The sequence below is a fragment of the Schistocerca americana genome, chromosome 2 (genome assembly GCF_021461395.2).
Source record: "Schistocerca americana isolate TAMUIC-IGC-003095 chromosome 2, iqSchAmer2.1, whole genome shotgun sequence".
NCBI classification, from domain to species: domain Eukaryota; kingdom Metazoa; phylum Arthropoda; class Insecta; order Orthoptera; family Acrididae; genus Schistocerca; species Schistocerca americana.
This window is the reverse complement of record NC_060120.1, coordinates 13,745,930-13,771,397: the sequence shown is the minus strand read 5'-3', so window position 1 is coordinate 13,771,397 and position 25,468 is coordinate 13,745,930. Positions and strand designations below refer to the sequence as shown.

Here is a 25,468-nt window from a genome sequence, read left to right as displayed (position 1 = left end):
GCCGACATTGTGCATGCTCTGTTGCCTGTGTCTATGTGCCTGTGGTTCTGTCAGTGTGATCACGTGATGTACCTGACCCCAGGAATGTGTCAATAAAGTTTCCCCTTCCTGGGACAATGAATTCACGGTGTTCTTATTTCAATTTCCAGGAGTGTACATAAACGACCTTGTGGATGACATCGGAAGTTCACTGAGGCTTTTTGCGGATGATGCTGTAGTATATCAAGAGGTTGTAACAGTGGAAAATTGTACTGAAATGCAGGACGATCTGCAGCGGATTGACGCATGGTGCAGGAAATGGCAATTAAATCTCAATGTAGACAAGTGTAATGTGCTGCGAATACATAGAAAGATAGATCCCTTATCATTTAGCTACAATATAACAAGTGAGCAACTGGAAGCAGTTAATTCCGTAAATTATCTGGGAGTACGCATTAGGAGTGATTTAAAATGGAATGATCATATAAAGTTGATCGTTGGTAAAGCAGATGCCAGACTGAGATTCATTGGAAGAATCATAAGAAAATTCCATCCGAAAACAAAGGAAGTAGGTTACAGTACGCTTGTTCGCCCACTGCTTGAATACTGCTCAGCAGTGTGGGATCCGTACCAGATAGGGTTGATAGAAGAGATAGAGAAGATCCAACGGATAGCAGCTCGCTTCGTTACAGGATCATTTAGTAATCGCGAAAGCGTTACGGAGATGATTGATAAACTGCAGTGGAAGACTCTGCAGGAGAGACGCTCCGTAGCTCGGCACGGGCTTTTTTTGAAGTTTCGAGAACATACCTTCACTGAAGAGTCAAGCAGTATATTGCTCCCTCCTACGTATATCTCGCGAAGAGTCCATGAGGATGAAATCAGAGATATTAGAGCCCACACAGAAGCATACCGACAATCCTTCTTTCCACGAACAATACGAGACTGGAATAGAGGGGAGAACCGATAGAGGTACTCAAGGTACCCTTCGCCACACACCGTCAGGTGGCTTGCGGAGTATGGATATAGATGTAGATGTAGATGACTTAATTGAAAAGACGAATGCCGGAGGCGGCAGTAACATCAAACACCTTCTCCGAGTTTTAACCAGGAGTCACTTCCCGCTATACAAGAAAAAATTTAACCAACCACAAAGAAGGAACCAAAGAGAAAATTCAAATAAAACCCCCAAAAGATTATAAGGGACAGGGAACCCCAACTACTTAAATTTAAAAGAATTAGCTCTCCCCAAAGGCAGAGTAACCGCTAAGGCCACACTTCAGAGGGCACCAAACTTGGTTACAAAAAGTCTTATACATTTGCTCCTTTTCTTTAAAAGAAACACAAGGCTGCTTAACTTCTGCTGGACGTGCGGTATGGCTCGTGTAGGATACACCAGGCAGCAACCCAAGCAAGGCGGTCGCAAGGCACGGCGAGCAAAAGCAGGAGAGCAGACAGGCTGGCAGCCAGCACATATCCCCCATCCTGAACCGGCAGACCGGGTACAATCAACTTCACATATACTTCACATATACGTGGCTGCTTCCACCTCGTACCTCGCGGTGTCTCAGCAGGTAGCCCGAGCAAACGTCAAGTGCCACTCGCCCTGCGAATGCGGAAAACAAGAAGACAAGCAAAGATAAGAAACATCGAAGGATCGATAATGGACATCCAAGAGACTGGCGCCAGTAACGAGCGCCACCGCTCGCATACAATAGCAATTCATGCGATAACTGCGTTTTCTAAATTAATATTTTGGCACATTTCCCTGCATTTGATACTAAACAAAGAACGGTAACTATACATGAGAATGAATAAGAAAAGGCATCCTTTTTTTATTGAAGTTGCACACGAAAATACGAAAGACTGAGCACGACCTTGTCAACTGATTAGTGGCCATAACAGAGCAGAAAATGAGAAACCATCACAGCTTTAAATTCCAGTCCAAACAGAGACATGTGGGATGAGGCATAATAACTTTTGCGTCATCGTTGACACTGTAGGGTCTTGTGCCAGCGGGAGCAATGTTGTCTGGTTGCCGGTATCCGCTTTTTACAATGCACCTGTACTGTATTAATAGTGTTCTTTGTTTATCAGAACAGAAAGCTACTTATCTTTGGGCTAGTTCATGTGTGTTGGTACAAGCTGTTCCATAATAGTCCACGTTAGCCTCACTGCTGGTGAAGTACAAATCCCGCTATGTACACTCAAATGGTTCAATCGGCTCTAAGCACTATGGGACTTAACATCTGAGGTCATCAGTCCCCTAGATTTAGAACTACTTAAACCTAACTAACGTAAGGACATCACACACATCCATGCCCTAGGCAGGATTCGAACCCGCGACCGTAGCAGCCGCGTGGTTCCGGACTGAAGCGCCTAGAGCCGCTCGACCACAGCGGCCGACGTGGTGATGTCGCCAGGCGTGTATGAAGAACTGATCGTGGGGAGTGGCGTTCAGTATTCTTCATCTACATCTACATTTATACTCCGCAAGACACCCAACGGTGTGTGGCGGAGGGCACTTTACGTGCCACTGTCATTACCTCCCTTTTCTGTTACAGTCGCGTATGGTTCGCAGGAAGAACGACTGTCTGAAAGCCTCCGTGCGCGCTCGAATCTCTCTAATTTTTCATTCGTGATCTCCTTGGGAGGTATAAGTAGGGGGAAGCAATATATTCGATACCTCATCCAGAAACGCACTCTCTCGAAACCTGGCGAGCAAGCTACACCGCGATGCAGAGCGCCTCTCTTGCAGAGTCTGCCACTTGAGTTTGTTAAACATCTCCGTAACGCTATCACGGTTACCAAATAACCCTATGACGAAACGCGCCGCTCTTCTTTGGATCTTCTCTATCTCCTCCGTCAACCCGATCTGGTACGGATCCCACACTGATGAGCAATACTCAAGTATAGGTCGAACGAGTGTTTTGAAAGGCACCTCCTTTGTTGATGGACTACATTTTCTAAGGACTCTCCCAATGAATCTCAACCTGGTACCCGCCTTACCAACAATTAATTTTATATGATCATTCCACTTCAAATCGTTCCGCACGCATACTCCCAGATATTTTACAGAAGTAACTGCTACCAGTGTTTGTTCCGCTATCATATAATCATACAATAAAGGATCCTTCTTTGTATGTATTCGCAATACATTATATTTGTCTATGTTAAGGGTCAGTTGCCACTTCCTGCACCAAGTGTCTATCCGCTGCAGATCTTCCTGCATTTCGCTACAATTTTCTAATGCTGCAACTTCTCAGTATACTACAGCATCATCCGCATTCTACAGCAGAGTGATCTGAAACACCGGTAAATTATTAGGACGTTGTAACTGTTCGGTCCTCCAGATGTCCACGGAATTAGAAACGACATTTTAATTCGTGTCGTATAATTGCGTGTTGTGGCACTATGCGCACACAGTGAGTTAAGAGTGACACATGTCGATGTTGCCAGGTTTGGATGTGGGATGTCGCTGCGTTATACCGCAAAATGTAGTTGCATGAGTTGACGTTTCGGCTTGTTTTCAGTGGTCATCATCAGGATGCGGCAGATGTTAGATCTTGAAGACGTCCGTTGAGTTAGAAACGTCATTTTTCTTGAAGGTCTCTCGGGTATGCAGCCGGGTTGACTGGAGCTTCTTTCATACTGCACGAGTGTGGGAAAGTATACGTGGGGCAAACCATTCGCACGATCGAGAAAAGGTGTACTGAACACAAACGGCACACCGATCTCCAACAGCATGCAAAATCTGCAATCGCAGCACATTGCCTCGAGACAAATCGTCGTATGAAATACGAGAACGCAAAAGTCCTCCACAACACATCCCGCTTTTGGGACTGTGTATACAAGGAAGTAATTGAAATCCGACTGCACGAGAACCTTATTAACAAGGAGAGCGGGTTTGAACTCAGCCAAGCGTGGAATCCAGGAATAAAAGTTCTGCAGGAGCAGCGGAAACGGGGTACCACACCCGCCGAAGGCGGCATGCGTACTGGCGCCCATCCTCGATCGTCAGCGGAAGCTGCCCCCACCACCGCGGCCTGCACATTCCTCGGTCCATACGCGGAGTGAGTGGAGGGGAGAGGCGACAGGTATATATACCACACCACCCGCCGGCCTAGGACGTCAAGTCAACAGGAGTAACCTGATGATGATGGCACGTTACGCCGTCGAAAATTCGTTCTACAACGACCAGTCAACCCGGCTGCATGCCCGAGAGACCTTCAAGGATCTCATTCGCCGGGAAAATCTACGAACAACGTCATTTTTGATTTCCCTAGGTTTAAATGTGTTGTGTGGCATTAAAGCCGTATGAGTTGAGAGTGACACATTTTGGTGCGGTCATTTGTGAGTGTGGGATATTGCAATATGGTTTTCAGTGCTCATCTTCAGGACGCCGTAAATGTTCAGTCCTGTAGACGTCCGCTCGGTTAGAAGTGTAATTTCTGATTGCACTTTGTGTAATTTTGTGGTGCAGCACTGTACCCGTGCGGCAATAAAGAATGACATTGTTGATGTCTCCAGGTGTGGGCGTGGGATATGACCGCGTTATACTGCAAAAAGTAGTAAAATGAGTTGAAGTTTCGGCTGGTTTTCAGCGGTCGTCCTCAGGACTTCGAAACTGATCAGTCCTGAAGACGTCCGCTGAGTTAGAAACGTCATATTTAATTTCACTTTGTGTAGCTGTATGGGGCGGCGCTACAAACACGTGACGAGTTGAGAGTGAGACGTGGTGATGCCGGCAGGCGTGGGCGTGGTGCTGATCACGGTGAGCGGCGTGGCGTGGCGGCTGACTGCGCACGACGCGCCCTCCTGCCGCTCCATGCTGGGCCTGGGCGGCGGCGACTCGGCGGGCGCAGAGCCCAACAGGCGGTTCGTGCCGCGGCTGCCTCCCTCCTACGGCCGGCCGCACCACCCCTACGCAGGTGAGTGGCGGCAGACAGCTCTGCACACGATTCTTCAAATCTACCTCGAGTACACACAGCGACTGGTAATACTGGTAAACACATGAAGGAAGGAGTAGATTTTTTGTCATTAGGGTAGGTATAAAGGGTGTTTCACAGACTTTCCACAAAATGTTTAAGCATGATAGATCCCGCCATAAGAGGCAAAATGTTTGCTGCAGCTCCACAATGACTCTAGTAGGTTGTTGTCGTTGTGGTCCAGTCCTGAGACTGGTTTGATGCAGCTCTCCATGCTACTCTATCCTGTGCAAGCTTCTTCATCTCCCAGTACCTACTGCAGCCTACATCCTTCTGAATCTGCTTAGTGTATTCATCTCTTGGTCTCCCTCTACGATTTTTACCCTCCACGCTGCCCTCCAATAGTAAATTGGTGATCCTTTGATGACTCAGAACATGTCCTATCAACCTATCCCTTCTTGTAGTCAAGTTGTGCCACATGCTCCTCTTCTGCCCAATTCTATTCAATACCTCCTCATTAGTTATGTGATCTACCCATCTAATCTTCAGCATTCTTCTGTAGCACCACATTTCGAAAGCTTCTATTCTCTTCTTGTCCAAACTGTTTATCGTCCATGTTTCACTTCCATACATGGCTACACTCCATACAAATACTTTCAGAAACGAATTCCTGACACTTAAATCAATACTCGATGTTAAGAAATTTCTTCAGAAATGCTTTCCTTGCCATTGGCAGTCTACATTTTATATCCTCTCTACTTCGTCCATCATCAGTTATTTTGCTCCCCAAATAGCAAAACTCCTTTACTACTTTAAGTGTCTCATTTCCTAATCTAATTCCCTCAGCAGCACCCGACTTAATTCGACTACATTTCATTATCCTCGTTTTGCTTTTGCTGATGTTCATCTTATACCCTCCTTTCAAGACACTGTCCATTCCGTTCAGATGCTGTTTCAGGTCCTTTGCTGTCTCTGACAGAATTACAATGTTTCCAGAATGAGATTTTCACTCTGCAGCCGAGTGTGCGCTGATATGAAACTTCCTGGCATATTAAAACTGTGTGCCCGACCGAGACTCGAACTCGGGACCTTTGCCTTTCGCGGGCAAGTGCTCTACCGTCTGAGCTAGCGAAGCACGGCTCACGCCCGGTACTCACAGCTTTACTTCTGCCAGTATCTCGTCTCCTACCTTCCAAACTTTACAGAAGCTCTTCTGCGAACCTTGCAGAACTAGCTCTCCTGAAAGAAAGGATACTGCGGAGACATGGCTTAGCCACAGCCTGGGGGATGTGCCGCGAAAGGCAAAGGTCCCGAGTTCGAGTCTCGGTCGGGCACACAGTTTTAATCTGCCAGGAAGTTTCACATCAGCGCACACTCCGCTGCAGAGTGAAAATCTCATTCTGGAAACATCCTCCAGGCTGTGGCTAAGCCATGTCTCCGCAGTATCCTTTCTTTCAGGAGTGCTAGTTCTGCAAGGTTCGCAGGAAAGCTTCTGTAAAGTTTGGAAGGTAGAAGACGAGATACTGGCAGAAGTAAAGCTGTGAGTACCGGGCGTGAGTCGTGCTTGGGTAGCTCAGATGGTAGAGCACTTGCCCGCGAAAGGCAAAGGTCCCGAGTTCGAGTCTCGGTCGGGCACACAGTTTTAATCTGCCAAGAAGTTTCAGAATTACAATGTCTTCGGCGAACCTCTAGTAGGTACCCATTAGTATTTGTCAGTCCTGGGACGACGAGGTTTCACAGAACTAGCAGTGTCTACTAACCAGTGCAATTCCCCAACCTTAGATATCCTACTTAAATCAATTTAAGCTTTATTGAATCTTCTTTGTTTTGAGCTCATGTACGAGTATATTGGTTTCTGATTGCCATAATTCGTTAGCTGCATACTGTATGGCAAGTACTCTCTGCCTTATTTTTTTCTTTCTTTTTTTAAAAGTCTGATGATAGGCATCACAGACCTAAATCAGTTACCTGGTTTGTAACATTGTGGTTCTTAACTGGAATAACTATAAAAAAATACCATCCTGGGCGCCAGCGGATTTTTGTTGCGACTATGTCTCGGCTCATGAGCCGTACTCAATCCTCTGATTTTGTTATTTAATTGTTACATCCGCATTTCAGTCATTTTACTACAAAAATCACCAAAATTCTGCCGTCAGCTCACGTGTTACCTTAGCTGCAGCTTTCCCTCATAGTTTGGGGCATTGTGTACTCTTTTCCTTGCATTCCCAGATATATTACGGACATACGGAGGCTGTGGCTTCTTGTTCCTCTGATGTTTCACCTCTTGTTCGAACTCTTGCCTCCTCGACCTAAGGGGAGCGCTGCTGTAACACTTGCCAACGACACAGCGGTACTGACGCGGCGCCCGTCGTGTGTGTTGCAGCCATGATGTACCCGGAGTTCCAGTACCGACCGCCGCCGCCGTCGTACCAGGCCTCCATGCAGGAGTACCGGCTGCGCCTGCTGCTGCTCGACCGCCAGCCGCAGGGACACAACGCCGTCTCGCCGCCCCCGACCTACCGGTCGCATGTCTCCTCCACCTTCAGGTCAGTCAGCTTTCCAGCGCAGCCGTGCAGGGTATAGGGGGGTACACAGGCTTTGCAAAAATATGGAAACTCCGACTGAAACACATTACCACTTATAATACTATTTAGGAAATCCACTGGCATTCAGAACAGCTTCCATTCATCTCGTAATGTGTAAAAACAGGTCTTCTATGGTTTTCAAGGGATTCATGTACCATTTTTCCTGAAAAATAGGGGCAAGATCATGTAACGATGGTGGAAATGATAACGATCATGCGTCCTTCTCTCTAGACTACAAAGACTCAGTGATATTGAGAGTTGATGACAGCGGTGATCAGGGCAGAAATACAGGGTGATCAAAAAGTCAGTATCAGTTTGAAAACTGAATAAATCACGGAATAATGTAGATAGAGAGTTACAAATTGGCACACATGCTTGGAATGACATGGGGTTTTATTAGAACAAAAAAAAAAAAAATACAAAAGTTCAAAAAAGGTGCGACAGATGGCGCTTCATCTGATCAGAATAGCAATAATTAGCGTAACAAAGTAAGACAAAGCAAAGATGATGTTCTTTACAGGAAATGCTCAATATGTCCACCATCATTCTTCAACAATACCTGTAGTCGAGGAATAATGTTGTGAACAGCACTGTAAAAGATGTCCGGAGTTATGGTGAGGCATTGGCGTCGGATGTTGTCTTTCAGCATTCCTAGAGATGTCGGTCGATCACGATACACTTGCGACTTCAGGTAACCCCAAAGCCAGTAATCGCACGGACTGAGGTGTGGGGACCTGGGAGGCTAAGCATGACGAAAGTGGCGGCTGAGCACACGATCATCACCAAACGACGCGCGCAAGAGATTTTTCACGCGCCTAGCAATATGGGGTGGTTCTAATAAAACCCCATGTCATTCCAAGCATGTGCGTCAATTTTTACCTCTCTATCTACATTATTCCGTAGTTTATTAAGTTTTCAAATTTATACTGACTTTTTGATCACCCGGTACAAGGTGTGTTGACACTCTTAGCAACTGGTCATAACAGAAGCATGACGAGTGTCTTTGCTAGTAGGAAACAGAAGCTACAGCACTTTTAGTGTAATTAAACTGTTGCTACATTTCATTGTACTCCGTTGTGCGAATAATAATTGGTTAGCATATCGATGCAACCAAGTAAACAAAGCAATTGATGCTACGAATCTAAGCTCAGCTGTAAGACCTATGCACAACTCACAGAGCGTACGTGACCATTATTGCTTATACTGCGGACTTCGCTTCTTGTGACGTTTCTCCTATGATTTTCAATATTTTAACTTTGACTTTGAGCTCTGCAGTAATGACAGAGTGGAAAATTCTGTAGAAGGAAACTAATTTTCACTTCTGTCTTTATTTCCTTAAAAGTAATGAGTCATTTGGGAGGTTTATGGGGACTATTATATTTTTATCTAATATAACACACTCTTTCAAGGAAAAAGTTTCTATTTGCTTCACAACAAATTGATTCTTTAGACGTCTTGCTCTCGAGTGTCAGTCTTTAGAATGTAGCGAACTGATTTTTGCCACCACAATTTAACAGCGAGATTTAAATTTGTGGCGAAAACTGTGAGCTAATTGCCACTCACTCGTCAGATAATTGGCCCCTTGCGGCATAATAATGCATTACATCTTTACTAAACTGACTTGCAGTTGTTAACGGCCGTAAAGTAATCTGGACAAAGTCCTCGAGATGACAGCGATATCGCTGTCTGAGTGCCTAGAGCCTCGTGAATTACTGGGATAAGCGAGAGCCCTCTGTACCACCAACCCACTTTCATTAATGACGTCATCAGAAGCCCCAAAAAGCAACACAAATCTGATTTAAAAATCTTGATCAGGACGTCGTAAATACCCGTTCCTATGCGCCAACGTTTAAAAATCAGTTACAGAATCGAACAAATTTCGACTAATAAATACTGAACCTGAAGGGGTAACCGACGCAAATTAGAGTTTTATTTTAGACAAATTAAATTATCAAATATTTGTTACTTCTGTTAAATGAAGTCTTCGTAATTTTATATTATAATATGCTAGCCTTATGGCGAGCGCAACTGTAAAAAGCTTTATTGATTCTTGTTCAAACTGTTTTGAGCTCATGTGCGCTTAAATTGACTTCTGATTGCCTCAGTTTGTAAGTTAGTAATTTATCCTCGTGCTCAAAGCATCAATCCTCGATGATATGAGAGTGTCAACTCGGGCCCTGTCGTCTTGGAATGTAGCATCACCATTGGGGAACAAACATTGTACCATGGAATGGATCTAAAGAGCTAAAATGGTCACATAACGTTTGGTTCTAATGTGACCTTCGAGGGTAACTAAGGGACCCATGGAATACCGCAGTAATAGTTCCCAAAACTATCACCGAGCCGCAGCAGTGTTCCACTTTTGGGATGTGAGCTCAGCTAGAAGTAGGAAACAGTTCGAAACAAGACACATCCGACGAAATGACTTTCTTCTTTCAGTACAAAATCCACATTTCATGGCTTCGCCACCACACTTTCCTGTTAAGCACATTTACATCACTGATGAGTGGTTTCAGAATTCCAGCTCGCTCTCCAGTTACCTGCTTATGGTGCTCCCTATGCGTAGTTTTAGTGCTGATAGCGTTCACGAGCTACATTCAGTTTAGTAGTGACGTTTGCGGCTCTCATCCACTTATTATTCTTCACAATCCAATTCACTGATTGTCACGGTCACCCAACACGCAGTTTCGTCCGCGCTGTACCTTACATCTACATCTACATCCATACTCCGCAAGCCACCTGACGGTGTGTGGCGGAGGGTACCTTGAGTACCTCTATCGGTTCTCCGTTCTATTCCAGTCTCGTATTGTTCGTGGAAAGAAAGATTGTCGGTATGCCTCTGTGTGGGCTCTAATCTCTCTGATTTTATCCTCATGGTGTCTTCGCGAGATATACGTAGGAGGGAGCAACATACTGCTTGAATCCTCGGTGAAGGTAAGTTCTCGAAACTTCAACAAAAGCCCGTACTGAGCTACTGAGCGTCCCTCTTGCGGAGCCTTCCACTGGAGTTTATCTATCATCTCCGTAACGCTTTCGCGATTACTAAATGATTCTGTAACGAAGCGCGCTGTTCTCCGTTGGATCTTCTCTATCTCTTCTATCAACCATATCTGACACGGATCCCACACTGGTGAGCAATATTCAAGCAGTGGGCGAATAAGTGTACTGTAACCTACTTCCTTTGTTTTCGGATTGCATTTCCTTAGGATTCTTCCAGTGAATCTCAGTCTGGCATCTGCTTTACCGATGATCTACTTTATATGATCATTCCATTTTAAATCACTCCTAATGCGTACTCCCAGATAATTTATGGAATTAACTGCTTCCAGTTGCTGACCTGCTATATTGTAGGTAAATGATAAAGGGCCTTTCTTTCTATGTATTTGCAGCACATTACACTTGTCTACATTGAGATTCAATTGCCATTCCCTGCACCATGCGTCAATTAGCTGCAGATCCTCCTGCATTTCAGTACAATTTTCCATTGTTACAACCTCTCGATATACTACAGCATCATCCGCAGAAAGCCTCAGTGAACTTCCGATGGTATCCACAAAGTCATTTATCTATACTGTGAATAGCAACGGTCCTATGACACTCCGCTGCGGCACACCTGAAATCACTCTTACTGTGGAAGACTTCTCTCCATTGAGAATGACATGCTGCGTTCTGTTATCTAGGAACTCTTCAATCCAATCACACGATTGGTCTGATAGTCCATATGCTCTTACTTTGTTCATTAAACGACTGTGGGGAACAGTATCGAACGCCTTGCGGAAGTCAAGAAACACGGCATCTACCTGGGAACCCGTGAACGAATAGCGTGAGCTGGGTTTCACACGATCGAAACCCATGCGGAGTCCTACAGAGTAGATTTCTAGTCTCCAGAAAAGTCATTATACTCGAACATAATAAGCTTAGCTGTAAGTGGTAAAAATCTTTGATGTGGTGCCTCTTGAAACACTAAACCCTCTGGCTACTTTGGTTACTGAAGCATTCGTTCTACGAGAAAAAGCAATTTGCCCATTATTACGTTCTCAAGCTTCGACGTAACGCACTCATGTGGTCTATTAGAACAGCGCAACGTGAAGGCTGGGCTAGCATCTGCGTTTATGTTCAAGATTGTGTTTCTGGCGCTGTTTCCATATTTTCTCCAACCAATGTACTTTGTAATAATCTCACTAAACGCACGTTAGAGGTTGTTTATATCGTTTACTTCACTGTTCGTCCACGGATAGAAACGAATTGCTGCGTCATACAGAATGTCTTCCTTATCATGGTTTGCGACTGCAGCGCTCTCCATCGGCAGATGTCGTCTGTATCTGCCTTGCAAAACACTCAGTTTGTTTACGAAGATGAACTCGTGTAAAATTCTTGCGTTAGCTCAATTAGAACACGCAAATGCTAGTCACATTGTATTGGATTGGATTGATTTGGGGAGGAGATCATCGGTCTCATCGGGCTAGGGAAGGACGGGGAAAGAAGCCGACCGTGCCCTTTCAAAGAAACCATACCGGCATTTGCCTGGAGCGGTTTAGGGAAATCACGGAAAACCTAAATCAGGGTGGCGAGACGCGGGATTGAACCGTCGTCCTCCCGAATGTCAGTCCAGTGTGCTAACCACTGCGCCACCGCGCCCGGTAGTCACATTGTTCTGTCTGTAGTACACATAAGTAAAAACGTCAATATCCTTGAACATTTTACAAGGCAAAAACGAAAATGTCATGTGTAATCAGTAAGGACATAAGTTTGTGAAAGTGTCGTTACATATAGTGTGATACAAATCTGCAGTAGTATCCCACATGAGATGAAATCTCGCTCTTCAGTAAAACTCTGAGGTAGTTTTTACTAGATCATTGTTTCTGTTCAGCAGCAGAGTTGTTAGATCACGTGAAATACAAGATTTGAAACAAGAAAGTGCGAAATATCGTACAGGAAGTAGTGCAAGCGTTGTTCTAGATAAACAAAAAAAAAAAAAAAAAAAAAAAACAACATTTATTTGCTGCAATATTACTGTCACATTTCGTGTACTTCGTGTATTGCTTCCTGGGTGAATAAATATTCAATTGCCATTGCATCAGGCAGAGACGTGGAAAACAATCTCATATTACTTAATCCATTTTCTTTGGTATGTTCACAAAATATAGCAAACTTAGGCCTCAGAGAGAGCGCTCTTATACTGTATATACATGAAGTCAGTTATTAGAGAACATAACTCACGTGAATCACTAAGAAAGTCCCAGAATAGAAAAAGCGAAGGCGAATAAAGAAATTGACAGAGAAGGACGCAAACGAACAACGCTACTACCGCTTCGCACCTGAAGTCCACAACAGTACGCTGTACCTGTGTAACGCATTGCCGTGTCTTGTGTTACGATGTTACGAAGGCTCTAATTGCTGCTACTAACAGAAATTCAATTATAATAGGTTGCATCAGGAATGACTCATTTCTGATAAATCTTTAAAGTTCCGTTTCCTTCAAACGACATACTTCCTCGACAGAGAAGTTATAATACGAAAATTCTTTAACTTCCAGTACGATTTTTCCAATCACTTAATTACAACAAATCTTACCAATAACGACGCATTTTCGTCAGTTTCTTGTCGTGATCGTGACTTGAAACAGAATACATCATAGTAAGTAAGTTATAATATAAAACCGACCAAATACGAACTTCATCCAAACCAACGAAATCGAACGCGAACGTAGAACGCGTTCTTGCATCTGACTGCGCACAGTCCTCTCTACGAAGAAAAAATCTGACTTGTTTTGTTCAGTCTGTCACTGCTGTGGTCCGTGGAATTTAACGCAGTGACGTCATAAATCTGGACCCGGTTTTCGTTCACTATCGCTTTCTTGGCCCGTATGAGGACGGCCTAAGGGTTGTGGAGTTATTTTGCAGTCAGATCAATCCCTATTGCAGGTCTTTCCTGTGAATGGTTGCGCATTGAAACATTTATGTACGTAAAATCGTTCTGGAACTACGCTGATTTGACAAAATTCATGGAATACCTCCCATTACCGTGTCGGACCTCCTTTTAGTGGGCGTGGTGCAGTAACTCGATGTGGCATAGACTCAACAAGTCGTTATAAGTCCCTTGCGTAAATATTGAACCGTACTGCCTCTATAACCGTACATAATTGCGAAAGTTTTGCCGGTACAGGATTTTGTGCACGAACTGACACTCGTTTATGTCCCATAAATGTTCGGTGGGATCCACGTCGGGCGATCTGAATAGCCAAAGTTTCCGTCGTGCTGACTGGAATTTTCTCCAAACCAATCGGAGCAATTCGCGGCAGGTGACACAGCCCACACCTTGTGGGGCCACCATCAGCTTGCACCGTACGTTGTTGACACCTTCGATCCGTGGGTTCGTGGGATCTGCGCCACACCACCAGCTATTACCAACAGAAATCGGGACTGATATGACCAGCCCACAGTTTTCCAGTCTTCTAGGATTTAATCGATATAGCTACGAGCCCATGAGATGCGCTGCTGGCGATGACATGCCTTTAGCAAAGCGGCTCTCGTCGGTCACCGGTAATTTCGCAGCACTGTTCTAATGGAAACCTTCATCGCACAGCCCGCATTTATTTCACGCAATGTTGCTTGTCTCTCAGCACTGACAACGGTATGCAAATGTTGCTGCTCGTCGGCCGGTGTGGCCGAGCGGTTCTAGGCGCTTCAGTCTGGAACCGCGTGACCGCTACAGTCGCAGGTTCGAATCCTGCCTCGGGCATGGATGTGTGTGATGTCCTTAGGTTAGTTAGGTTTAAGTAGTTCTAAGTTCTACGGGACTGATTACCTCAGATGTTAAAGTCCCATGGCGCTCAGAGCCATTTGAACCATTTTTGTTGCTGCTCTCGGTCGTTACGTGAAGCTCGTCGACTACTGCATTCTCTTTGGTGACAGGTAACGCTTGAAGTTTGCTATTGTCTTGAGGCTGTCGATGATGGAACATTTTATTTCCTAACGATATCCAAACTTACATGAATATGAAGAGCTGAGATGGAAACCCAGTTCTAAGCAAAGAAGGGAAAGCAGAAAGGTGGAAGGAGCATGTAGAGAGTCTATACAAGGACGAAATTTTTGAGGACAATTTTATGAAAATGGAAGAGGATGAAATGGGAGATACGATACTGCGTGAAGAGTTTGGCAGAGCACTGAAAGACCTAAGTCGAAACAAGGCCCCAGGAGGAGACAACATTCCATTAGAACTACTGACAGGCTTGGGAGAGCCAGTCCTGACAAAACTCTACCATCTGGTGAGCAAGATATATGAGACAGGCGAAATGCCCTCAGAGTTCAAGAAGAATATAATAATTCCAATCGCATAGAAAGCAGGTGTTGACAGATGTGAACATTACCGAGCTATCAGTTTAATAACCCACGGCTGCAAAATACTAACGTGAATTCTTTACAGACGAATGTAAAAACTGGTAGAAGCCGACCTCGGGGAAGATCAGTTTGGATTCCGTAGAAATGTTGCAACACGTGAGGCAATACTGACCCTACGACTTATCTTAGAAAATAGATTAAGGAAAGGCAAACCTACGTTTCTAGCATTTGTAGACTTAGAGAAAGCTTTTGACAATGTTGACTGGAATACTCTCTTTCAAATTCTGAAGGTGGCAGGGATCAAATGCAGGTTGAAATGGTTGAAATGGCTCTGAGCACTATCGGACTCAACATCTGAGGTCATCAGTCCCATAGAACTTAGAACTACTTAAACCTAACTAACCTAAGCACATCACACACAACCATGCCCGAGGCAGGATTCGAACCTGCGACCGTAGCAGTCACGCGGTTCCGGACTGAAGTGCCTAGAACCGCACGGCCACCGCGGCCGGCTCAAATGCAGGGAGCGAAAGGCTATTTACAATTTGTACAGAAACCAGATGGCAGTTATAAGAGTCGACGGGCATGAAAGGGAAGCAGTGATTGGGAAGCGAGTGAGACAGGGTTGTAGGCTCTCCCCGATGTTATTCAGTCTGTATATTGAGCAAATAGTAAAGGAAACAAAAGAAAAATTCAGAGTAGGAATTAAAATCCATGGAGAAGAAATAAAATCTTTGGGGTTTGCCGATGACATTGTAATTCTGTCAGACACTGCAAAGGACCTGAAAGAGCAATTGAACGGAATGGACAGTGTCTTGAAAGGAGGATATAAGATGGACATCAATAAAAGCAGAACGAGGATAATTGAATGTAGTCGAATTAAATAGGGTGATGCTGAGGGTATCAGATTAGGAAATGAGACGCTTAAGGTAGTAAAAGAGTTTCGCTATTTCGGGAGAAAAATGATGATGGTCGAAGTAGAGAGGATATAAAAAGTAGACAGGCAATGGCAAGGAAAGCGTTTCTGAATAAGAGAAATTTGTTAACATCGAGTATAGATTTAAGTGTCAGGAAGTCTTTTCTGAAAGTATTTGTATGGAGTGTAGCCATGTATGGAAGTGAAACGTGGACGATAAATAGTTTAGACAAAATGAGAAGAGAAGCTTTCTAAATGTGGTGTTACAGAAGAATGCTGAAGATTAGATGGGTAGATCACATAACTAATGAGGAGGTATTGAATAGAATTGGGGAGTAGAGATATTTGTAGCACAACTTGACTAGAAGAAGGGATCGGTTGGTAGGAAATATTCTGAGGCATCAAGGGATCACCAATTTAGTATTGGAGGGCAGCGCGGAGGGTAAAAATCGTCAAGGGAGAACAAGAGATGAATACACTAAACAGATTGAGAAGGATTTATGTTGCAGTAAGTACTGGGAGATGAGGGAGCTTGCAAGGGATAGCGTAGCATGGAGAGCTGCATCAAACCAGTCTCCGGACTGAAGACCACAACAACAACAACAATAACAACAACAACATCCAAACTAGACTGTCCCATGTGTCTAGGTGCAACTGCCATTGCGGCCTCAATGTCTGTTAGTTGATTTCGTGCGGCCATAGTCATGTCGGAAAAGTTTTCACATAAATCACCTGAGTGCAAATGACTACCCTTTCAGAACTTGTGTACTACACTACCATCATAGCGCTATCCCATGACATTTGTGAATTCATTGTAATATGAGGATGTGAATGGTTGCTCATCGATTCGGTACACATAGAATGCACTTAAAATGCCCCGGAAGTAATATGAGATTCACTGCTTCACTTTTTTCACCCTTAGACATTCTGTAAGTGTTGTCTTGTTTCGGTACAGGGCGCCTCTAGGATTGCGGCGGGAGGCGGCGTCTGCGGCGGACTATTCGCGGCCGCCGAGCTACAGGTCGCGGACCAGCTCCACCCGGCCGACCCTCGACCCCGGGGGCGGCGGGGGCGGTGGGGGAGGAGGCGGCAGCCTGGTGGGCGGCGGGGGCGGCGCCCTGGGGCACGTCGACCACTCGCGAGACCCCTCGCTGTCGCTGAGCGAGTCCGCGGACAGCGGGAAGCTGCGCTTCGTGCTGGACCCGGCGGCGCCCGGCGGCAAGGACCTCGCCAACCTGGTGACCATCGTGCAGACGGACGACAGCCCCGTCATCGTCACCGTGTCCGGCTCCACCCCCATCGTCACGGGCTCCTCGCCTTCCGGCCAGGGCGGGCACAGCGGCGGCAGCGGCATCAACACCGAGATGGAGATACTGGCGCACCTCTGATGGCCCGGCCCGACCGAGCGCGGCAGCGTCTGCGGCCATTCTGCAGGAGTGTACAGAGTATTGCAACTGATCGTCTCGTGCGCACTCGTTATTGACTTATCTGTTCCAACGTATAAATGTGACTTCACTAACGGACCAAAAATAAGGAATGGGCACATTGCTGGAAACTGACTGATAAAGATGATGGGTACTGACCTCGTTACGAAATTTGATTGTGCTACGATAAAGCTCTAACGTCACTCCATCTGCTTCTGCATGCATCGTTTAAAGTCAACATAGCATCAACCCTCAATCTTTTTATAACAATTATATGAAATAAAAGAGAAATAAATGAAAAAATATTTACTGAGTAACCTCTTAAATTACCTTGAATAAAAGCATCTTTATGCGTCAGTAATCTGCAGCAAAGAAATATTTTGTATTTATTGACACCTACAAGAGATAATTTGAAATTCCTATTACAATTAATTGCTATACTACAATATTTAGTTATTCATCAGCCGTAATATTTTTCTCATTGTAGAGAGACTGTTTTGTCATTTCTGTTCCGTTTCGGTTCATAAGGGGGATAAAGCTGGGTACTGTTGCTAGTCCAGTGTACTGATTGTACCGCAAGTTGGTCCGGTTGTAAGTGACAGCCGTATCAGAGAAACTGGCGATTACCACTCGCGTTCTAAAGGCAGCGTGATATTGATGACTGCCTGACGCTTTCAGGACCCAAAATTACCACCTGTACTCTGTTTGTACTGTTAAAACGTTTGAAACTGACTTCATTATTGTTCTGACTTTCGGAACAAGTTGACATCTCGGAATGAACTACTGAATAACAAAAACCTTTGAGTTAACAAAATATTGCACAGTAGGCTAAATACTGCAAAACAGATAGATATCAAGAAACAAATGTGTAGTTCACAGCTACACACTGTAATAAGAGATTTGCCTTCTGCAAAGAAGTATCATTTTTGGCTATTCATGACTTGATCATTACAGTGTTTTCATTTATAAATCACACAAAAATTAACCTTCGTTCACTTTTTCGAAAAAAAGTCATATGTTAGAGATACAGCATCCTGTAGCAGACTGAAAGACGTGACAGTTTCACGACATGGATACTTGCATTTGAAATACTGTATGTGCTACATCACTGTCTATAAATCTCTCCATGTTGATAATTTGACTATGGTTAAAAGACTTTAGGAAACAACTGTACATCTTTCACATCTTGTAACAGATTGAAACTTTATTTTTGTGATACTGTCTTCCTCTTATCTAAATCAGTCCCAGAATTAATTCCAGTAGTTCTAATACAGTATTTGATATGAAATAGTGGCTCTGACAGCCAATGTAACCACAGAGAGTGCCTTATGCTTGAAGCAAACATTAGAGTTTTAACTACTACTACACTACCAAGAAATGTAACAATGACTTCTTTGTACTTGAGTCACAGCTTTAAATGACATATTGCACTACTAATGAAATTTGGTTCTCATAAGTTCCATATTTTTGTTTCTTGTATAATTGTACTACCGTGCACATAAGTGATTTAGGCTACTTCTTTCTAATCTTTGCGTATTTCCTGAGAAAAGTGGTAACATTTGCTCAAAATTATCTTGTATGAGCGTAAAGCACGAGACTCCTGGGATGGGAAATGTAGCTCATGGTTGTGTGTAGTAGCAGAACGAGAAGGAGAGCATGATGGGACATATACATGATGAAAGTAAGTGGTTTGGAGAGTAATAGTTGCAGAAAATACATCCAAAGACAACTTCATGTTAAAGATTTAAGTATTCATGACTGAAAAATACCTCAAGCCAGTAACAACGTTTTACTTTTGCATGTGACCCTGCAATTATAATTTGGAATCGGCACTATAATTTCTGTACACTAATTAGAAGTCAGTGTTGTGTACTGACATCTGTCCTTCAGCTCTATTGGCTCATAGAAAGGAATATAATGATATGGCCTGCTGTGTTGAAATGTTCTCTGTTAGCTGTTTAGTCGACAGTGAAGCTGAATTTTTCCTGTTATACTCTGTACCTATTAAGACATTTCCACTATTGACTTACGTGTTGTACATTTTGTAATTTCACATAACATTGTGTATGAAAGTCTACATTGATTGACAGTGACTTATTGGGGAGAAAGAGACAGAAGTTCGCTGGCTCTAGATTGCTTGTCAATGTAAAAGTATGGTGCTTACAGCACATGGTGCTTTCACACCTATAAATGTATATACATATTCTGATAAATGACAAAGCCTTTACTGAAGTATTTTGTGCTATAGATGTTAATTTGTATATACTGTAAAATATTATAAATAGATCATGCTTATCAAAGAAAGTGAATTCCATATACAATGTATATGAGTCATTCATTCTGCATAAAGAAATGTGATTGAACTCTACCTGAATTTTAAGAGTCCATTAAATATTTATGCAAAAAAGTTTAAGTTGTTCTTTTAACATAACGTTTCCTTGTTTCTCTTCAGTATTTGCCCGTTTCTTTTAGTCACCATAGAGTGCACAATTTTGAGTGTGTATTTCGTACTGGTTGTGCGTAGGCTGCCCTGTATTGGATAGTTATCGTAAAAATGTTTTTTTCTTAGTATCATTTTTTTCTCTTATTTCACTGCCTTTGTCTTCTTTCACTTAATTTTATGTAATTTAGAATGGATCAAGTAAGGGATAAGCTCTTACAATAACAATAACAAAAACAGCAACAACAATACAATTTAAGAGTTCAAAAATCTCAAATCTAAATCAATGCAAATTTGTTTGAAATGGACTTAATTCATTCTACCAGTGCACAAATGTAATTATGATTTTAATTTTATGAAATATGTTTAAACATCAGTCACAATAATTATTTAATGGGAAGCAAAAGAGATATGATGGTTACAAGGTGTCCTTGTCACAAGAACAACGTCCTGCAACAAATATGAAATTTACACAATATGAAACTTATTGAAAATGCAGCTAGGAATCAAATAATTACTTTTTTGCAATTCACAAATTATAGTTCCTATTTGCTTTACAGCTGTTTACTCGCACTGCCCCTTGCTCTCTCTCTCTCTCTCTCTCTCTCTCTCTCTCTCTCTCTCTCTCTCTCTCTCCCTCTCTCTCTTTCTAATTCTCTCTCTCCTCCCTCCCTCTCCCCCCTCTCTCTCTCCCTTTCTGTCTTTGTTTATCAGAAATTGAGTGAACCACTTATGAATAGTTGATTCAGTGAACATGTGCTGTGAATGCTTTAAGATCAAAGACTTCTTCTGGTAAAAGAGCCTTAGTATTTAACACTAAAGGGAATTAATTCACTGAAACCCTTTCTGTAATAGCTCTATATACAAATCTTAATCTAATCTAACCTAATGTCTACAGAGTGAATGCAATACATACACACTCCAAATGCTAATCTTTGCCCAAGTCGGAAAGCACAGAGAAATCTTGTTTTTTTAGTAAATCTGGGAATAAAAACATGAAAACACAATAATTTTCAATCCAAGTACATGTACTTGAATTATAGTGGAGCCACAAGCATGGTTTTGTACATTATATATGCGGTCATTTCACTGTGTGGACTACAGAAGATACTCGTTTTCAGTTCAGTTTGACTAATTGTTATAAATAATGGTATGGAAATGGCATTTACTACTAGTGCTGTATGTTGAAATGGGTGCATAGTTTAATGCTACATTTTATTTTTGTTATATTCGGATCTCACTCTTTCTTCATCTCTTTAGTGCAATAATCACATGACTGAACTGGATCCACGTTCACTATAAGAAAAGCAAGAATTTTTTTTAAATTCCCGTTAATATACGGTGCACGCTTTGTACGATCATAGTCGAAGCATTACATAGAAGTTTCGTCTCCAGGCAAAAGACTTTTCTCGTTTTTAATAAATCCCTGTGTCTCATACGTGATGAACCTTTTTCTTTTCTTGTAAACTTCACTGCGTGTGCCACTGTAAATGTTACCTTCCATTTACATCGCAAAACGCCTTCATGAAACTTTCGTAAATCTAGGTTTTATCTGCTATAATAATTAGATGAATGGGTTAAAGAGTACAAGGATAATCTAGATGGATGCAATGACATGCATCCGCTTGTTATTTTGTATTGAGAATTTGCATACATCAAACAAATATGAATAAAACCATAACACTTTTTACTGACTTGTTCCAATTCTTGCCCTTTCTCTGACTTACTGTTACAAACATCCTAAGGAAATATATAGAGTTGCTATTAATTCCGCATCCCTAAGAATAAGAAAACATATTGTGTAAGTACATTGTTGCTAAATCCGTTTGAATATAGTAGTTTTTAAAAGCAAGATAAAGTTTTAACTTCAGTTCCTGCTTGATGTCAGTTTGATAATGGGTAAACAGAGGTTGGTGTACCTGCTGGCTAGTATTAGGAGCAACTGAAATGTTGAGCTAAGATTCTATCCTCACGCAATGCTCAATAAACAGCTTCTAAAACAACAATACTCTTCCATGTAGCTATTCTTATAACTGTGTTTCCTCAGAACATGTTTCTTTGGGGGTTGTAATTTTTTTCCTGGATAAGAACAGACAGTTCTTTTATTGGAAAATATATTTTCTGAAGAATATTATTTTGAGGCTAAATTTAACTATAATGTTTATCTTCAATAAACGCTGACTGTCTTGTTAAATGCTGCAAAAATGTCAAAGAAAGCAGAAAACGTAGCAGAGTGCAGGGAAGTCTCACTGTTGCTTGTAAGGTATTGTAAAAGTTACTCCATCTATTTTTTCAGCTACACTTAATGTAAGAAAACATTGTCTACAATCATAGCTTAAAAGTCTAAGTAACATGTGGTACCAATGCATCATTTACATTTGGATAACATGTATACTCTCACATTCCAATACAATACCCCGATTTCCAGTAACCCACAATATACTCTAGAGACCTCCAGGCAACACATGGTTTATGCTGAGAAAGAAGTAATTGTTTTCACTTACATACTAGAGACCTATACACTAGAGGTTCCCAGCCCCATGTATGGTTTGTATTAAGACAGATATTGTTTTTACCTATAGAAGTTAAGGTATTCAGTAATGTACACAGACGTATTTGACTACACTAGAATCTGTAACTGAATAGATCTTCGACTTTCGCAAAAAAACGATGCATCGACTAGAAACACTGATACAGCAACGTGGCAACAACAGTCTGCGTAGGAAAAGACCAAGAACACACAGGTTATGACTGCACGTAGTGGCCATTTGGCACTCAGTATTTCAGTCACCAAGAAAGAGGATGGTGAAGCTAACAAATATGGATCACAGTAGGTGTGCCGAGAGATGGAACTGTTCATATCGTCACTTCACGACTGTGAAGAAGGCTCCACGAAAGAAGAAACATACAGTGGGTGTGCAGGTAAGGCGTACCACGTGCTGCAACAAAACGCCAGGATCGCTTGGTCTAAAGTATCCTAACAGCATAGTACCTCCACCGATTACAGACTTTGCAGCAGTCTCTGACTCAGTTTTCCCTCAAATTGTGTATCGACAGCTTCGACATTTTGCTCTGTACTTCTGGTGACCTACGTGATGCCATCAACTCGTATAAAGGCACACTGCTACTAAATAACTTGCTCAAATTCTTCGGAGTAGCGCTCTAATGGTAATTAGCACGAAACCCTCGTGAGTTAACCGTCCAACTGAAACACCACAATCAACAAGTTTTTTTTGAGCCATCATTCTTCTGTCTGGTTTGATGCGACCCGCCACAAATTCTTCTCCTGTGCCAAACTCTTCATCTCTCAGAGTAGCTTTTGCAACCTACATCCTCAATTATATGCTGGATGTATTCCAATTTGTGCCTTCCTCTACAGTTTTTGCTCTCTACAGCCCCCTCTAGTACCACGGAAGTCATTCCCTGATGTCTTGACACATCTCCTACCATCCTGTCCCTTCTCCTTGTCAGTGTTTTCCACATATTCCTTTCCTCTGTAGCATCACATCTCAACTGCTTCGATTCTCTTTTGTTCCGTTTTTCCCACAGTCCATGTTTCACTACCATACAATTCTTTGCTCCAGACGTACGTTCTTAGAAATTTTTTCCTCGAATTGAGACCTATGTTTGATAATAGTAGGCTTTTGTTGGTGAGGAAAGTCCTTATTTCTTGTGCTAGTCTTCTTTTGATGTCCCTCTTGCTCCGTCCGTCATTGGTTATTTTGCTGCCTAGGTAGTAGAATTCCTTAACTTCATCTACTTTGTGGTCATCAATCCTGATGTTAAGTTTTTCCTTGTTCTCATTTCTGCTATTTCTCATTACTTTCGTCTTTCTTCGATTTATTTACATCACTGCTTCTTCGATGTCCAGATTGGACAGTAGGGGCGAAAGACAACATCTCTGTTTTACCCTCTTTTTTAATTCGAGCATTTCGTTCTTGGTTGTTCACGCACCATTTTACATTGTGGAACGCTTTATCCAGGTCGACAAATCCTATGAACGTGTCTTGGTTTCTCTGAAGTATTGCTTCCATTATCAACCGCAACGTCAGAATTGCTTCTCTGGTGCCAAAGTGATCGTCATCTGACACATCATCAATTTTCTTTTTCTTTTTCCGAACACACTATAACCATTGGAACTATTAACCGACTTAACTCTGCGGCGGCCCCCCTCCACTATTCTCCATACCTTCAAAATTTTAATCTGATATATTTTCTCCTACACCAATGTAGTATAGTTATCTGCTCTGCTGTGTTGCTCCCTCCATCTCATTGAATGAGATGCGTTCCACCTCGCTTTCTGCATCTGTTTATCTTCGTCGACATGGATCCCTTACGGACCCATCAAATTCTCAGCCTTCCTCACTCACATAAAAACTCCACATCTATACATATTATAAAAATGAATGTATATGTATAATTGTTCGGCATCTCCTCTAGTTTCAACCAAACCTCATACACATATCACTTGCTGTCTGGAAAAAAACGGGGTGAGGACAATCTACCTATCAAAAGGATAGAAATAAGGATGAAAAAGCAGTGCAGCCGATGATGCACCAATACTCACAATTTTGTCATCCAGTGTTTGAGAATTGGAGCAATTAGTAACTTGCAACAAACGTCACACATAATTTCAAGGCTTTACGAAACATTTTCTCGCTGACAACCCACAGAATGTTAATGCAGTATGACTGCCGTATCAGACAACACGTTGTAGTTCATTACTTCTTTTCTACTATATTCGCAACACGTTTCACAGACAGTATCCATGTAAATCGCGGAATGTACCTACAAAGGTATGTCATTGTACGACACATAGGTCAGGAGATATGACTGCCGCATCATACACGACGTTTTAATTTACTGCTTCTTTACTACTAACTCTGCTCACAACACATTTTGCAGACAGTAACCACATGTAACTCGAAATGCACCTGCGAAATCATAACATAGTACAGCCCGTAGTTTAGGAGATATGACGTGATAAACATTGAGTTGTGTGAAAATAAAACTGTTGGGTGAAATTCGCTAGAGATTCAGTTATGTTAAATACATGTAAAAGCTCATTATAAACCGCTGCAACTATTTTAACCAAATTTTATAAGCATGTTAGGAAGAATCTGGAAAAAAATACTGTATGTTTAAGGGGGGGGAGGAGGGGAAGCGTGATAATGTTGAGAGAGAAGGAGGAGGAGAAGATGGACAGACTGCGAGGGGAACGATGAGACTGGCACAGATAGGAGGAGATGGACAGAGAGAAGGGAGAGGAAAATGTACAGAGAAAGGAGAGTGGATGGTCGAAGAAAAGAATGTGGAGAAGGTAGACAGAGACAAGATCAGGAAGAGATAGGCGGAGAGAGGGAGGAGAAATGGATATAGAGGAGGAGAAACAGACATAGAAAGGGAAGAGGCAGAAATGGTCAAAGAGAGGGGAGAGGACGAGACGGACGGAGAAAGGATGGAGGAGGAAATGTACAGAGAGTTGTGGGAGAAGGAGATGGATAGAGAGTGGGGAAGGAGAAGATGGATAAAAAGGGAGAGGAAGAGGAGATGAATTAGAGGGGGATGGAGAGGGGAGGAGCAGAAGGGAAGAGGAGGAAGAGGAAACGGACAGAGGGAGGGGGAGGGTCAGCGAGAGACAATGATTGGACAATCGACTGTTTTTAACAATCGATTGATCAGTTGATTGTTTTTTCACTCAGTCGGTTTTTTTCAGTCCAATGAAACAACCAAATGAGACTAGTCTCAGCGCGCATGTCAGTTATACGACTGTTTTCACTCACTCACCGTGTTTGAGTAGTTTCATTCAGTATGAGACAACAGACTGAAACAATCTGCGTCGGTTGCGGCCGTTTT

The 25,468-nt window shown here is 42.8% G+C and overlaps 1 protein-coding gene across 1 annotated transcript in view; it reads left to right on the top strand.

Moving 5' to 3' along the window:
* LOC124596640 overlaps positions 1–19,573 on the top strand; it is a 178,581-nt gene extending 159,008 nt beyond the window's left edge. Inside the window, exons 5-7 of the mRNA XM_047135868.1 lie at positions 4,731–4,910; positions 7,291–7,453; positions 16,704–19,573. Of these exons, the coding sequence (XP_046991824.1) occupies positions 4,731–4,910; positions 7,291–7,453; positions 16,704–17,136 (776 nt within the window). The 3' untranslated portion in view covers positions 17,137–19,573. The remainder of the gene's footprint in view (positions 1–4,730; positions 4,911–7,290; positions 7,454–16,703) is intronic.
* The last annotated feature ends 5,895 nt before the right edge of the window (positions 19,574–25,468 follow it).